Source organism: Grammomys surdaster, unplaced genomic scaffold (assembly GCF_004785775.1).
Source record: "Grammomys surdaster isolate TR1022 unplaced genomic scaffold, NIH_TR_1.0 189, whole genome shotgun sequence".
NCBI lineage: Eukaryota > Metazoa > Chordata > Mammalia > Rodentia > Muridae > Grammomys > Grammomys surdaster.
This window is the reverse complement of record NW_021604634.1, coordinates 9,762,048-9,779,650: the sequence shown is the minus strand read 5'-3', so window position 1 is coordinate 9,779,650 and position 17,603 is coordinate 9,762,048. Positions and strand designations below refer to the sequence as shown.

General features: G+C 35.0%; 1 protein-coding gene across 1 annotated transcript in view; it reads right to left on the bottom strand.

Annotated features, from left to right (window-relative positions):
• Nucleotides 1–16,849, bottom strand: part of Tmx3 (thioredoxin related transmembrane protein 3) — a 28,383-nt gene extending 11,534 nt beyond the window's left edge. Inside the window, exons 1-10 of the mRNA XM_028768957.1 lie at nt 16,609–16,849; nt 15,696–15,750; nt 12,958–12,997; nt 11,553–11,676; nt 9,998–10,043; nt 8,665–8,745; nt 6,064–6,163; nt 5,342–5,419; nt 2,884–2,950; nt 156–254 (exon numbers count right to left, since the gene is read on the bottom strand). Coding sequence (XP_028624790.1) covers nt 156–254; nt 2,884–2,950; nt 5,342–5,419; nt 6,064–6,163; nt 8,665–8,745; nt 9,998–10,043; nt 11,553–11,676; nt 12,958–12,997; nt 15,696–15,750; nt 16,609–16,705 — 787 coding nt within the window. The 5' untranslated portion in view covers nt 16,706–16,849. The remainder of the gene's footprint in view (nt 1–155; nt 255–2,883; nt 2,951–5,341; nt 5,420–6,063; nt 6,164–8,664; nt 8,746–9,997; nt 10,044–11,552; nt 11,677–12,957; nt 12,998–15,695; nt 15,751–16,608) is intronic.
• Nucleotides 16,850–17,603: the final 754 nt, after the last annotated feature.

Here is a 17,603-nt window from a genome sequence, read left to right as displayed (position 1 = left end):
ATCCATGGTATTACAAGCCCCAATACTTTGAAAGTAGAACTAGAAAACATAAGTCTACTTTAATTAGAAAATGCAGCCTTAAAAGAACCAGTAAATATGTATTCAATTAAAGAAAAGATTCTGTAATGAAACAGGAATGGCCATCTGCTTGTTACCTGTGTCTCCAAGTTCATACAAAAGAAAACCATCCATAGTAAGGTAGTTCTGAAACCTCTCTCTGCTGATCCATGAGGACAGATCACCATCTTCATACTCTTGAAACAAAGCAAAAGAAATACATCAGAGTACAAGATCGTTATAATGTCTTAATATAGGAAAGTGAATAAAGTATTTAACACAGTATTTAATTGTAAAACCTTAAACTGGTTCTTATTTAGTTTATCCTACTCAATCTGATGTAGAAAAGGATTAATGAACAAAGCAATTATTTACTATAGCATCATTAAAATTATCAATGAATAAGTAAAAAATAATTAAAATGCCCTAAATCAAAACTGAGTATGTTTTGCAACAAATTAAGAAAGTTCATTTATAAATTTAAAAAGAAATTATAATACATAGTTATTATAGACTGAATATTCATTTGAAAAACAAAATTGAAAACATAGTGACAAAATGATCAAATGAAAACATATATTCCTAAATGACAGCCTAGTGAAGGTGTTACCTGGTTCTTATTATTGCAGGTAACTTGTATTGTAATTTCATTGCTCCTGTTTTATCAGATTTTATCTTACTTAAAATTCTTTCTGATATCTACAATTTACACACATAAGACACAGTACATTAGCTGTATTTCAGTGTCAAATACTTTCCTTTTCTGGGCAGACAGAAAATATTACATCCTGATTAAAAATATAGTTCTGAAATACTTCTGGAAACAGGACAATGGCATGAAGAAACCATTAAAAGTGAAGGTCTTTAATCGACTATACTGTACTCACTGACTGAAAGGTGTGAGTGGGTGGGTGGGTGGGGGCACTTCCTCATAGAAGCAGGAGGAGGGGGGATGGGATACATAGTTTCTGGGAGTTCCTGGGTGGGTGGTAAGATGGGGTAAGGGGATATCATCTGAAATGTAAATAAAATATCCAATAAAAAAAAAAGATGGAAAAATAAATACTAACTAAATAGATGTAAAAAAATAAATAAATGATTTCTTATGTCAGAGGGAAGAAAAAAAAAACTCTTCAGAAAAACTATCCCTGTAGCAATATTCAAATTTTTCCAGATTCATAAATAACCAGTAGCAGAATAAACGTCTGAGGTATTATGAGATCTCTTGTCCACCTGAAGGCTTCAGACAGGTTCAAAATTTGGCAGCAAAGCTGGACATGTACAGTGACCTCAGGAATTGCACCTATTCTCTCTCAAGCACAAAAGACATCTGAAATAGGAAGTGAGGTGAAAGGAGAGGGACTTCCTGTAGGCAGGCACAAAATATATATATATATATATAAATCTAGACAAGTGTGATCAGTTTTGTTTTATTTATTTATTTTTTAATTTTCAAAAAAGAATCAAAGGTAACTGCAGCTCTCTAAGTTACTAACCTCTTAGAAGAACTAGAATAAGAGACTTAATGACTGAATCTAGATATTGCTAGATCTTAACTTGGGAGGAAAAAAAGAAAACATTTTAAATATACATAAAATAGTTTCAATGGTCAAGTATATAGTGAGTACTTCTGCTAACAGTTCCATAATCAAAACGAAGGTAGATAAAGGCACATATATGGGTTCTTTTCTCTCTCTTGTTTTTATATGCACGAGTTCCTTTCATGTTCATTTGAACTGTTTGGTGATAACTGTAAACATTCAATAACTATTCCCTGAATGAATGAGCCTATGAACAAACTTGTTGTTCACAGACTTCCTTATCTAATGTTCTAGTGATATATGACATTTATTTATCTGCCATACTATCCAACACATAAATCATTTAAAGGATAACATGGCAATATAATATTAAGTAGGTATTGTATTGTACTACGTAATAGAATACACCGAATGTGTAGTAAAGTATAACATGCAGTAATGACAATTATATATCAAGAACTTAAAGTTAGATCATTTAAACACAGTAAAAAAAAAAAAATAGAGATGTTTAGTTTTCTCATCTCAGTTACCAAAATAACATGATCCTGGACTAAAATAATGAAAATACTTTTTTCTTCAGTGGTCCACTAACCAAGAGGTCATCTAAAAAATATAGCCCACATTTAAAAAAAAGAATGCCATTAGGATTTGCTTTGAAATGCTTCAAAAGAGAAACAATACAACTGAAGCAACTGCAGCAAAGTCCTGTTAAACATTTCTATTAAGTACTAGGGTTTTATTATGTCATTCTTTTTATGATGTATGAGATATCAAAATAAAATTCAAATGAAATGAAATATTCACTTCTAGGAATTGTTTTCTGACAGAGAGGTTATATCTATGTATGATGAAAGTTAACTATTCTACTATAATTAATTCTGAACATTTTAATGCACAGCAATAGAATACAGCTTCTTTTTTTTTTAAGATTTATTTATTTATTTTATGTATATAAGTACATTGTAGCTGTCTTCAGACACACCAGTAGAGAGCATCTGATCATTTTACAGATGGTTGTGAGCCACCATGTGCTGGGAATTGAACTCAGGACCTCTGAAAGAACAGTCAGTGTAATTTCACACACACATACACACTCACATGCACACAAAATCATTCTCAGCAACTAAGGATGAAAGTACAATGATTGGGAAAACTACTGAAGGGTTAAAAGATCATTCTACCAAATGCAACACTGGTAGAACTTACAAAATCTTTTATAAATGCCTCCTTATGACAATGTTTTAATTATGAAAAGCTTTATATGAGTTAAAGCTTTGGAACTTACCATCATAAACAAAATAAGTGTCATCTTTGAAAACAAGTACAGCGGGCATCTCTTTCAGTGTCACGTACTGCAGAAAAACATTAGAAGTTTAAGTTTTAACACTAGTAATTCAATTAGTCACCACAATTTCAAAATTATTGAAAGAAACCGGAAAAAAAAACAAACAAAGAAAACAAAAAACATACACACAACAACTAAAGACTAAAAAGAGTACAATTTTAAGTTCAGCTAAATTTTTTAACTGAATGTTTTCAGATATCTTCCTGGAAGCATCATGTTTGATATGAGAAAAACCAAGGACTATTCTGAAGAGTTTTCCAAAAGACCATGAACAGCATTCTGAGTAGGAAAATATGGAGTTGATTCTGGAGCATAGGACAGCAGGACCAATGCTTCAACAGCCAACCTAAGGATGTCACACCCCACAACTCACCAGCTATGTGACATTCAGTCACTTCATCTAGGGTGTCTCATCCTAGAAACATAAAGCCTATGACAGTATCTATTTCACAGGATCATTATGAATGACATTAGGTAACAAGTACTCTCCAAACTGCTTTTTAAAAACAATTGTCATTCATATGGAATCACCTAAAAGAATTTTATTCCTTCTATTTTGTATGTATTTCAAAAGAGTAAAATTATGATAATCAGAAGACAAATAATTTGGCAATTACCCATGAGTATATGAAACATGAAAATAATAGTAAATAAAGGAATTCAGGTACATCTCAGCATAGAGGCAATATGATAAGTGACCTTATGATAATGCTACATTATGATTAAAATTACATAATGTAATAAAAAAAATACTACCTCAGATGGTGAAAAAGCTTTCAACTATGACTATATCCACCAGTTCTTAGACACTCACCCACCAAAGTGATATGAAGTTTCTATTTTCAGCATGACACTGATCTCTTTCAAAGGAATGAAGTGGTCATTCCTGGAAGGGCTTAAAGCAGATAATACAAGTTCCATCTCTCTCTCTCTCTCCTATATTCTTTGATGTTTACTATCACACTGAAGTGGGTGCTGCGTCTGTTCTTGAAGTTTTCAGTTTTTCTTTTTAAAAATAAAGTCTCATGTAGCACAGGCTACTGCCTCTATCTCCAGTTATACAATATCCTGTCCAGGTAATTGTACAACTTCAAGAGGTAGTGGTTACACAACTACTTGCATTTGCCAAAAGTCACACAGCTGTGTGCTAAAAATGGATCTGACTGTAAATATAAAAATTAATAGTTATATCTAAAAAGGAAGACATGACAAATTAAGGGTATAAACATGATCTGCTCTGAAAAATAATGTCTTACAACAAACTGGGAAAATGAGTGGATTTAGATTGACAAAAGTAGAAGTTCTTCAACAAGCTAAAATTATTTCAGAATTCCGTTTATAATATAAAAATGACCCCTTTGGGGATAAACTACTATTTCACAGGGGTTATATGTCAGATATCCTGCATATCAGATATTTACATTTTATGATTCATACCAGTAACAAAATCACAGTTATAGCAATGAAGTAGCAATGAAAATTTATGGTTGGGGGTCACTACAACATGAGGAACTATATTATAGCATTGCATCATAAGGAAGGTTGAGAACCATTGTCCTAAAGGAATACTGTAAATTATTTCGTATTCTCCTGCTTATTGACTCTTAAGCTCAAAAGTCAACTGATCTCTGGACCTACTGCACTGTGCTCTAAGGATTTTCAAATGAACAGACTTGAGTTTCTTATGAACGTCAACCTTGCTATACACACTGTGATATACACAACAGAACTGTCTTCTGCTTGCTTCTATCCCCTTCTCACAGTACCATAGGAACACTGGCTATTGTGCTGTTTCTCAGATATGTAAGGTATGCTCTTGCCTTGGACCGCACTTGTACTATCTTGTACTTGTCTTGTACTATCTTTTCCTTGTTTCTGATACATTCTATCCATAGACCTGCATGAAGCAGGTTTCAGTTCAAATATTTTCTACTTAGACATACTTTCCTTTCTTCTTTTATTTTTGGATCAAAAAAATGTAGAATAGCGGTCCACCCCTACGTATCCCAACTCTCACACTGTCCATTTACTTTTTTGGTGGCATCTCTGGAATATTGTTTTTATAATATTTATTTATTTGCTGTTGATGTGGGGAACCAGGAAAAGACTGTATTTGCAGCATACATATAACTTACTACTTAAAAGCATCTTTGGGGGGTTGATGTATATCACTGCTTACTAGTATTATTTCACAGAGAAAACAAAGTCCATAATGTAACCAAAATCTCTAAGTGCCATGACTGTGGAAGTATTGGTTCATGAATTAATGATAAAACGTCTGACATCAATAGTAAAAAGTTTTCTTTTTATACAACATTATGAATAAATCTGACATATAAAATCAAATCATAATTCTTAAGAATAAATTATTATCATTAAATCAAATACTAAATATTACCTCAGGAACCACATCTTCTGAGGCAGAAAAGAAGTATGTATATACAATTAACTCTGAAGCAGCATCTATGTATTTCTCCTATGATAACACAAATAGAAAAAGGACATCTTAAATATAAAACATCACAACTTATTTCCCATTTAATAATTAAAGCTATCTATAAGCAGTAGAAGAATTTCCAACCGTGTCACCTTCCAGTGAAAGAAACTATAGCCAAATCAAATATACTGTTGTCAAGGCAAACAATCATTGCAACTAAGTGCTCCTATTCTCCCCTTCAAAGAGAGCTAGCTGATGAATTATAACACAAAGTCGTTCAGGTTTATTAACAGAGACCAGCAATGACGAGTAATGATGATAGTGATGACAGTAAGGAAGGTATGTACAAACACACACACATTAAGTAAACAGGCACAGTAGTTTGCTTTAAAAAGATAACATCTGCACTGCAGTTTTTAGTCTTTCACTTAAAGTGTTAAAAAGTAATTCAAAATAATCTGATCAGTAACGTAAGAAATACGAAGGCAAGCAATATTTACTGAAATTTTACTTACTTCAATTTTATAATTGCAAATTTAGTAAAAGAGATTAAAGAAAGTGTTTTCATTGTGAAAAATACTTAAGTAAACTATTTTGTTTTAAAGTTTTGGTAAAATCACAGCTTAACAGCAAATAAAATTACAACATGTCTGTTTATGTGGAAGAAAAAGGTAATTTCATACTTTCAAGGGTGATTCTCCACCAATATAAACAAAAAATACACGGTGCCTCTTCCGTACATGGTCGAACATTTGTTGACTTGGAAGAGGCCGAATTAGAGCCCTGTGTAAAAACAAAACAAACGGGTATCAGCTAAAAATAGTCCATAATTCATTCCCATTTATATGACAGCTGATCATAGTTAATGTTTTAGCAATGTTTATCTGTACTTAAGTATAGCACCAAACCCACCCAACTAAAATTTCAGCCTATGGTGTTTGTGTACTACATAGTAACACTTTATGTAGTACCCAAAATTAAATCTGCAAGCTCTAAATACATCTTTTTAGATATCATCAATATTAGTTTCTGATTAATGAGACACAGAATAACCATCTGCTTACAGTCGTTGGCAAAGAGCAAGACAATTCACCTGAAAATTCTTTCAGTTTCAAAAGCATATTTACAGAAAAAGATCATAAAATAGTATCTCAGGAGTTAATAAGAGTTAATATTTAAATAATATGTGTCAGTTTAAATATTACATATTTCTTAAGTATCCTATGAGGTCAAAGCCCTAACCTTTCAATTTATATTACTATTTTCAGAAAAGTAAAATGGAAACAATAGTTATACTACCATAAAGAGAAAACTATGCTAGAAAATTTATTATAGTTATTTTAAAAAACAAATGATTACACTAAAAGTTACTTATAAAACAGTTAAGAAATGAATAAATGCTTTCTTTTTTAAAATTTAGTATAGATTATCATACTTATACTGTCAGTCCACAAAACTTACAAAATGAAGAGAGCCTATTTTTAAAAGCAAACACTTTCAAAACACACGGTTCTTAAGGTCATTGCATCACTTTCCCTAGCCTCTGCTTCACTCCTTCGTAATTAATCAGGAAGTGATGCAACTCTGGAACTGAGTCATGAAACTGTCTGTACTCTGAAGGCACTTTCACATTAGGAGAATCCCTTCCTAGGGTTAAGGAAAAATGCACTCAATAACTGCCAAATATAAAGCTATCTGAAGCTATGAGAGTCAAGTGCATACCAGTAGCCTCACTTACTTCCAATAAACTCATTTCAAAATTTATTTATTCAGAGAAAATGAAGAGAACCATGCAATTACAATGAAAAAATACAATTGAAATTATGTTTATAAGCACCACAAACTCTAATAAAGATCACTCTTAATTCTGTGCATTTACACAAATATTTTAAGGCATCATTTTGTGCATCGTTTTACACAACAAACCTATCCTGTTTTAACCTCAAGCTATTTATTTACCAATATATTTGATCAAACTATTGAAGTGCCTAGAACTTCAAAGCCAATATAGATTAATGGATCTTGACAAATATTCTTCAAAAAGATACAAATATAATTATAAACACTGATATTCTCTACATCTGAGCAAGACATATAGACATTTTGTTTAAAAAAATAACATCAGGAATTGCTAATGGAAAAATCTACCTTCTGATCAGCAATAAGTCAAAGATCTGTAGTTCAATGCAAATGGCTCACTGGGTTTTAGCTATGTCACTTGCTAAACAAATATCGCTAGAATACATTGCAGGTAGCATTAAAAAGCATGTGATAATAAGGAAAATTAATTTAGAAAAATATTCTAAAAAATATTTAGAAAAAAATATATAATACTTAAAAATATTTTTAGCACCACAAACTAGGGATAAAATCCCAAGTCTATAAGAACAATAATATTCTGCCCTTCTCCTAAAACTCTGAAATTAGAGAATAAATGTAAGATATATGGCATTCCACCATAAAAAAAAATTCTAAAAATGAAGATTCATGAAGTTGCTAACTGATTTTCCTAATTTCATTTTCCATGTTTCCAATTACCCATAACTACTATGGTCTGATAATACTAAGTAGAAACTTCCACAGGAAACAGTTCATAAGTTAAACTGTGCATTATTCTGAGTAATGGGAAACCCTACTGCACACTAGTTTCCTTCAAGGAGTACACAGAAAGCCAGTGAATCATCCCTTTGTCCAGTATATGTATGTTGTATACATGACCTGCCCAGGCTGCAACTCTATAGCCCTTTGAGTTGCCAGACTGATTTATGAAAGAACTGCAGGTTTTGTATGCAAGTAATCCTTATTCTGTCAATAGACCCAACGTGCAGAAGTTAGTAACACTAGAAATCTAGATACTAAAGAAAGGAAATCAAGTGCTGCCTTTAAGTACAAGGTATTTTGAGAGAAAGAAAGAGTACATTCATATGATCTGGTACTAGTCACAGTTACAAGCATTCCTGAGAGGGGGGTGAGGTAGGAGCTGAGGATGTCCTTTATAAATAGGACATACATTTATAAATAAATTTATATATATAAATTGTATATGTAACAAAAACTTGAAAATGTATTACAATTCATTAGAGAAGAAATTCTAAACATAAAATGGTCTTAAACAATAATTTAACATATACTACAAATTATGATATATCTTTATAGAATTTCACTGCATATGCTATATAACTGTAGATTTTTTGTAATTACATACAATACATTTAATATCTAAAATATGTACATCCAACGTGGTCTACTAAAATATTTTCTTTCAAATATTAAAATCCACTTACCCAGACACTCTGTGAGCAAACTCAATTATATCATCTTTAGTCCGTGGTCCTCTGTAATTATATGCCAAGTCTCCCTTTAATCTTAAAAAATTAAAAGTAAGAATTGGAAATTAACTGTCTTCATAGTTAGTCTCAATCCCCCTCTATTAAAGTATAACTTAAAATGTATAAAACACTGAATAAGAGGAAGCTTTAAGAGCGGCACACTTGTGTAAAACAAAGTATGCAATTGTCTTCTGAGGAACAGCAACTTAATATACATATGAAAAGGCTATACTCCATGCACACAACTGGAATACATTTTATTTTGTAGTGGAAAGTTACAGTATATATCTTCTGAAAAGTGAGTAATTTGTACATTTACAATCAAGAGCTTAAATCAGAGTAACTTTACTCTCCATCAAGTGGAAAATAAAAGGATTAGGAACTAGAGTATTTTGGTGGTGGTAAAACCTCCAATATGCATCATGAATGAGGCATAAAAATAGCTTTCCTAAAACAGATTATCTTCCACAAAAGCTGTTAATGAATAAATTTATATCTAGCCCATTGTACAGATAAAAAAGAAAAATAAGCAGAACCAGAACTCCTAATAACACAGAGAAAACACCATTAATACACACTATAATAGAAGAATAATATTTAAAAAAAAAAACACAAAAAATGTCAACAACCTCCCCACCCCAGAATAATGTATTTACTCAAATTGTAAAATTTGGGGTTTTAAAATATCAGGGAAAAGTCAGTTTACTTAAAAAAAACAAAAGAAAACAAACCAAAACACTTTGAAAACAACTGCTTAGTTCCTCACAGTTCCAAAATATGGCTAATGAAAGTAAAGGAAAATGCAGCAAAATCATTGTAAAATGATTCTCTTTAGAATCACCACAACATTTTTTCAACTTAATTTCTCTAGTAGACTTGATCAATACCCACAGATTAAATTCATCATCTATCATTTTTTTCTCTTGATTTATTTTTAATGAAGTTAATCTCTTTATACAAAAATGAAATCTGTTAGATGTGATTTGCAGTGGCAAAGCAGAAGACAGACTGGGGTTCCTCAAGAGACCTTTGATAATAAATGAATGTATACCTTATCTTGTAAGTGCATGCTATACAGTAAATTTTCAGAACACATTTACTGAATTAGCTGGGTACCACATACTTAAATATGAAGATGTATAGAGATGTAGTCTTTGATCATGCACTTGGCTTAAAAACAATGGCTGAGCCCAAACATTCACCCTCTAAAGAAAGTACTAGAATAAATAAAATGTAAGAAGAGTAGACAATTAAAAATATAAATCTAAACATGTAACACTTGACTTACAGCTTAATTGTTGGATAACCTCGAACTCCAAACTCTGAAGCAATGCCTTGATAAAAAAAGAATAAATATTTCTAAGTTCTTTTTAAACTGAGAAAACTAAGTAACATGAACCTTTTACCTAGAAAAAAGTATATTTATATAAACCTGAGTGAATGTTTTTTAAAATTAATTATTTATTTAATTAACTAATTATGAGTACATTGTAGCTGTCTTCAGACACACCAGAAGAGGGCATTGCATTCCATTACAGATGGCTGTGAGTTACCATGTGGTTGTTGGGAACTCAGGACCTCTGGAGCGCACTCAGTGCTCTTAACCTCTGAGCCTCCTCTCCAGCCCTTAGTGAATGTTTTTAAGTATTAAAATCTCACAAAGGGAAAAATAAGCATGACATTTTCTTATAATTACTTAATAATCTAACATACAAACTTTTGAAAAGAATTATTTTCAAAATTCAACAAAATTCAGAGTATTTTGTTCACATCATGGTACACATGCTAATTATACTGAGGTAGAATAGTTATAACTGGTTAATAATAATAATAATAATTTAATGGTTTAATAATAATAAAGTACACAGTAAAGAGCTGGGTGTGTTGGTTCATTCTTGTAACCTAGTACTTGGGACACTGAGGAAGAAGACTGACATGAAGATGTCAGAGAATGTTCCAGGGCAGCCTGAACTACAGAGAAAGATCCTGTCCCATTTTTGTTTTGTTTTAAAGAGAGCAGGCATACATATTGCCATATAACATAATTCTACTCTAATAAGTAAAAGGCAAGGGAACCAATCTTATTGAACACAAAGGAGTTTACATGTGTCACATCATTCAATCTTCAAAATAGCCAGTAAAAGAAATATCACAATTAAATGTTTACCAATAAAGCCAAAGCTTAGGGTCTTTAGAAGCTTTCTAAGTGTCACACACAAGCAACTGGCAGTGCCAATCTTGCTTCCTGAAGCCATGCTCTTCAAATTGCTAGGATACTCCAAACTTCTCTAATCTTAATTTCTTTCTTTATCATTTCCCTTAAGACCACCTAGCAAACAATTAGTTATGGGGACATATAGTTTCTGTCACAACTCAGTTTTGACAATGGAGCATGAAAATAGTCTGCATAACAGTATACAAAACAGGGAGCAGGGCAGATTTAGGTTATGTGGTGCTGGGTACTAGGCTCAGATTCATTCAGTTTCTGTACCCATTCATTAATCTCATTTTCAACTTTCAATATCTTCCTAATCTTCACTTATATTTTTTCTCAATCCGTCGTTTAAATGCCTACTTTATGTTGTATCTGTAGTTGCCTCGAATAATATATTATCACCAGTCTGGACTCAAGTAGGAAAACAATGGCCTGTATGTCTATGTTATGATTAAGTTCACACTGTATATTAAAATTTTAATGGCTAATTCATTTAACTCAAAGTATACAATCTTAAATTATTAAGATAACTTTACGTGACACAACATCTCTTCTACTTACTCTGAAAATTGTTATAATTAAAATATTTCCATTATTAGAACAATAAAATTATTAACTACGAGCTTACTAGAATACGAAGTAGCATCCATCTTTCCAACTTTAACTGGAGAACCAATACTTTTCATTTCAAGCCCAACTTCATTCCAAATTGGTTCCAGTTTTTTACAATGGCCACACCAGGGTGCATAGAACTACACATAAAGAAAGAAAACACTAAAAATCTGTATCACCATGAAGATCAACCATAAATTTAAAGAATTTATTTAAGCAACCTAATATTAATCTGTTTCAGACAAGATAGTTTTGAGCAGCAATATAACAAAATAAAATACATGAATCTAGGTAAATACCTCAAAACTAATATTTTTTACTTCATTTTAATTGACTATTGATATTAACATACCTATTTAGAATAGAAACATTGATTCAAAGTCTTTAATTCTGTGCAAATGTGTCCATATTTATATAAGACCACTAAGTAAACATGCATGCACTATACAACATGCAACCTGTGTTCATGGAAGACATCTGTTCTTAGTACAACTACCAGGCTGAGCTCAGGGACCCAGGTCGGGGAGCTGGCAGAAGGACTGGAGGAGCAGAGGGGGCTTGCAACCCCATAGGAAGAATATCAGTTGGCTGGACCATCTAGTGCTCCCAGAGACTATACCATCAACCAAGGAGTGTACAAGGAGGGATCCATGGCTCCAGATACATAATGTAGCAGAGGGTGGCCTTGTCTGACATCAATGGGAGGGGAAACCCTTGGTCCTGTAGAGGTTTAATGCCCCAGTGTGGGGAGGGGGGTGGAGGATGATGGAGGGCTGGGGCGGGAGAGGGCGGGTGGGTGGGGGAGCACCCTCAAAAAGGCAAAGGGGAGGGAGGGAAGGAGGATGTGGGATGGGGGCTTTGTGGAAGGGTAACGGGTCCCAGTTTCTCACAGAATAACCTTACTTTTAGCATTTCATCAAAAATAAATTTCTCAGGATCTTGAAAATTCTCTGGGTATTTAAATACAAAAATCTAAACAGGGGTAGGAAAATGACTGGTAAAGAGCTTGCCATAAGGACCAGAATTTGGATCACTAAAGCACAACCCAGTTGAGTACATACATGCTACTTAGATTACATATCTTAGTCCACAGGAGAAAGAGAATCCCCAGAGCAAGACACCAAACCATAATAGAGAAAAATCTTGAGATCCATCAGTGAAAGAGCCTGTCTCATGCTATACAAGGTGTTGAGTAACTGAAGAAAACACAATGTTAACCACTGGCCTTCACAGGCACAGACACACACTATGTACACTCACACACATACAAGTGAATACACACTTGCAAATATGCATGCATACATGCACACACACCACAGCCATATACATATGAGAGGAAATAAATGCAGCAATATTTGAAAAAATGAATGTTCTCTTTGCATAAAAGAGACCAAAAATTATACTTAAATTTACATACTCACATCAACAAGCCAAATGTCATCTTTTCGATTATCTTTAAATCTAAAAAAAAAAAATCTGATTTTATACTTATGTTCAAAAACAATGTTCCTTCCAATAGTTCTTATTGCGACTAGTATAATTTATAAATGTACAACTTACTTAATACTGAACTTACCAATACAGAACAAGTTCACTAAATAAAAATTTTATGTAAAATTTTTACTCAGTGACTGCTAAATCTTATCCTATCCAGTTAATATTTTAAGAATTAAAATTGAAAAATGACCAAAGAATTGAAAAAAACTCCAATAAAAAGGAGAATTTGGGGGGAAAACCACAAATGTAGTCTGCTTCCTTTATCTGGTATTCCACTCTGAGCAAGAGGCTTCCCTATACTGAACAAGTATTAGTTTTCACTTGTTGTCATTATTCCAGTAACAATACAACAAAACTACTCACATTATAATTTGCTAGGTGTTCCATGAACTCTAGGGATGAGTTAAAATACAAAGGAAGGTGTGTATGAAATACATGCAAATAAGTACTCAAGCATCCAGACTTTGTCATCTACAGAAAATCCTAGAACTAATATCCATGAGTCTTGAGGGATGATAGTGTATGTCTCAGCTCTTTACTCCTCTATTCATTTTTAACCTGTACAGAAAATTTAATGTAGAGGGCTAGGTGAAGCCCAGAAAAGACTGCGTATAAGATTGGCTCCTTCTTTATATTAAGAACTTGGATTTTATAAGGAGTCCCATCATTTCCTGGTAAAGAATGCAGTTCTCATAAAACATTTGTGAAAAGCAACAAACCCAGAATTGCTACACTGGGATCACATGTCTAAGATTCATTCTAGGCTATACTGAACTCACAAAATGCCTTCGGCTAGTTAATTCAAAACTCCAGGGCCACCATCAGATGCAATGCTCTTAGAAAACCTGAACAGGAAGCAAATCTGCCAATCAGGCCCCAGAAAGAGTAGGAGTAAGTCAGCACAAAGCATGGAATGACAAAGCACTCTTAAGAGACAGGGATTCAGGTCTAGATGAATATTACAGACAACACAAGGGGTCCAACATGTTTCATCTGGTGAGAACAGCTTGACTTTGTGCTTCAGAAATCTCTCTGTACAGTATATTTAGCCTTCATTGGGATGCAACAAATGAGACCTTTTTCCTTGGACACTGTCTTCTGGATCTGAGTGGCAACATCAGCTGGCACTGTCACAAGATGTATTTCAGTTTCCACATTCGGCCAACAAGCAAGATACTCTACTAATATTTCCCAATAGAAGAGCCTTTCAGGTGAGCATCATGTAGGGAGCAAAATGATTACCAAAACTGAAACTTCTCTCCCCTCAGGCAGAGTTACCCTTATAAGAACAGTATGAAAAAGTGGCTAATAGTGACAAACCCAATCATTGAGTTAAATAAAGCTACTTGTTATCAAAGAGTTTTCCTCAAACACATACTTTCTATAAACAATCTTCAAACACAACCTCAATGCCCATCACAATGACTAGAGCCCATGGGATGTTCATTCTTCTTGGTAATCCAGAAGAGTACCTGTACTGAATTGATTATGCTTTTACAACAGCAATTCTACCACACAGTTGGGAGCCAAGGTGACTGATGAGCACAAGAAACAAGCTGAAATTGTCTGAAGAAATTGTTCAGTTAAAAAAAAAAAAAAGCTAACATTATACCTTCAATCTCAGCGTTACAGGAATAGAATGAGGAAGAGTGCTGGGGTTTGTTAGATATTGACAAGCCTCAGGTTAAGTGAAAGACTCTGTCTTGAAGATATAACAAAGAAGGGGAGGACTACCAGAGTAACCATCCATCCTCTGAACAAGCATGCAAAGACTGTGCTCACACACATTACAAACTAGAAACACACACACACACAAGGAAAACTGGAAGTAACAAGTCCTGATTTATCCTGATTTATTTACAGTTAACAATGAAAGATGAGATAAAAAGGATGGTGGCTCCTTGGTAGGTACTTTTTTTTGTTCTGTCATGAAATAGTACCATACAAGCATCAAGCAGATGTAGTGGACAGGGAAATCCATCTCACTGATGAGGAGCACAGAAGATTTCTGCCTCTCTGCCTAAGTGGGAAAGTGACTAAAAAAGATTCCAATAAGAATATTTAGTAGTAAAGTACATGAAAAAGATTAAGTCTCCAATAAAGAAACTAACAAGTACGCTAGAAGTGCTGGTATACATGAGCTTGGTTGGCATGGGAAGCCTGAGTCCTTGACAACACGTTCCTCCAGAGACTGTCTGTATACCAAATCTGGTGTGGGAAAGGAACCCATGTGGCCTACCAGGGAAGACATTGCTATCAGCTACAGTCAAGGCAAAAAGATTGACCTTGAGTTTTGCAATGAAGTTTGACTACCCACCTATTGTGAGCAAGGCCTTATGAATAAACCTGCTATATTACAGATTCAACACTGAATCCTAGCACTAACTCTGTATTATTAAACCAGAAGAAAGAAACCATAGGGAAACATTTGCTGGTTTTTCATCTTAGAACTATTAGCAAAACTCTCTGGAGCACTCCTCCATTTTGCATGTAAATGGAGGCACGTTAATCAACTCCTGAAACAAAACTGGCAATGTTAATATCAGTCACCACTGCGTCTATTATTAAAAGTTTAGATTCATGTGTGGATATTTAGATGGCATCCGAGTTAGACAAAGTTAAATAGGATTTATTAGTATTTTACACGTATATGTATACTCACGATTCATTTAGATCTTCTACAAATCCTTTACAGACAGCCAGATCAAGTAAGATAACTGGAAAGGACAAAATATAGAAAATAGATGATTTATTACTTTGATTTTTACCTTAAGTCTAAATTGTCTATACAATGTTTGAACTTTTTTACTATCAAAAAATTCTCCAATGATCCATTATAAGGTTTAAGTGACAAAAAGCAAAAGTAGTTCATCCACTCATTAAAAATTTACTCTGCATGCAATCATGTTGCAAAAGACAAGCATTGTGTAGGTGAATACACATAATACATATTTCTACATATTTCCACTGGCTTTAATTTTTCCTTTTCACTAATTTGCTGGCCTAGACATAAAAATAACTTTCTTTTTCTCTCGTGGCATGTATACCCTCGATACAAACTCCAAACGCAATTCCCCAAAATAGGTAGAAAAAGGAAACACTGTTCTGATAGCAGGGCAGTCCCTGGCTCACAGAAGGTTCTAAATTGGTGGCTAAGTCAGGGGTGAACCACAGAGAACCCAAATACTCTGTGCTGAGAGTAGATGGCTGAGAGTTTTAAAGATGCTTGGTCTCTTCAAACCACAGTCTTGGACGTCTTACCAGGATGTGCCCTTGGGCACCATCCCTCTCTTCGTTGGTCAAGAAATGCCTTCCACTGTAACAAGACTCAGAACCTATGCCAAGTTGGGGCTCAAAAATCCTTGTCCTTCCATCAATGGAGTCAAGGAACCTTCTTGGTAGCAGTGCCCTCTCGGCATCGGGTAGTGGATCACGCAGAGTCCCGCTGAGGAAGCCTGACCCACCGAGGAAGCAGAGTAGAAATCCTAAGTACCCTGTGGCGCGGCCCCCACCCGGCCCCGCAACATTCCGGGTCAACCTCCCACCCGTTCCCCACCGCCTCGCGTGCTCCTCACCGGCAGCGAACAGCCGGAGGGCCGCCCAGCTCCTCCGCTCTGCTGCATTCGCCATGGAGCGCAGCGTGAATCCCGCCATGAGCGCGCGCAGAGACATAGAATGGCCCGCGCCAGGCGACCGCCTCCCTGGAAAGGAAATTGAGGAAGACCTGGGACGCAGAACAGCACCCACCAGGACCCGGCGGGGAGGGCGGGGCGGGGCGGGGCGGGGTAGGCAGGCCTCCTTCAGGATCCCGGTAGCTCAGCGGTGGTAGCCTGTGAGCATGCGCGAGAAGCGACGCATGCGCCCGAGCGGTGCGCACGCGCACTCGAGTTTCACGGAGTTTTCGCTGAGTAAGGGATCTGAAGAGCGTGGGAACCTGTGCGGGGTTCTTCCTGTGCTGGCGCAAGTGTGTTATGGGACTCTTCCCGGAATGCACGCATAACCTTGTCCGGCGAGCATGCGGGGTTCTTCCTATGACGGCGCAAGTGTGTTATGGGACTCTTCCCGGAATGCACGCATAGCCTTGTCCGGCGAGCTTAGTGCTTGAGGGGAGGTAGGGTCCGACATGCACTGCAAGCCTGAGTTTTGTCACATGCTTTAAGATTGCTACTAAGTCCAGTGAACGCACTTGTACACCGGAACTCTATACTAATAGATGGGAAATCGTGCTTTAAATAAAAGACTGGATTGCTGAGCTCTGACACCCTCTGTGTAAAAACCTATTTAGAATCATATAAATTGGTCCATTACTATGATGGATGAGAGAACTATGGACAGTTAACAGTTACTCTGGTGGTGTATGTGACAATTTCTTAAGTGATAGGTTGTCATGCTAATGCAAGCAGCAAAAATGAAACTGCACCCCCCCACACACACACAAAAGTATATGCAGATCTTCAAGAATAGTTTCACTATGATAAGGGGGACGAATGTGTCTGTATGTGTGTATATAAGTGATCCAAGTTCACCATAAACAAATTTTAAAATGTGAACGAATAAAAAGAATTGCTTC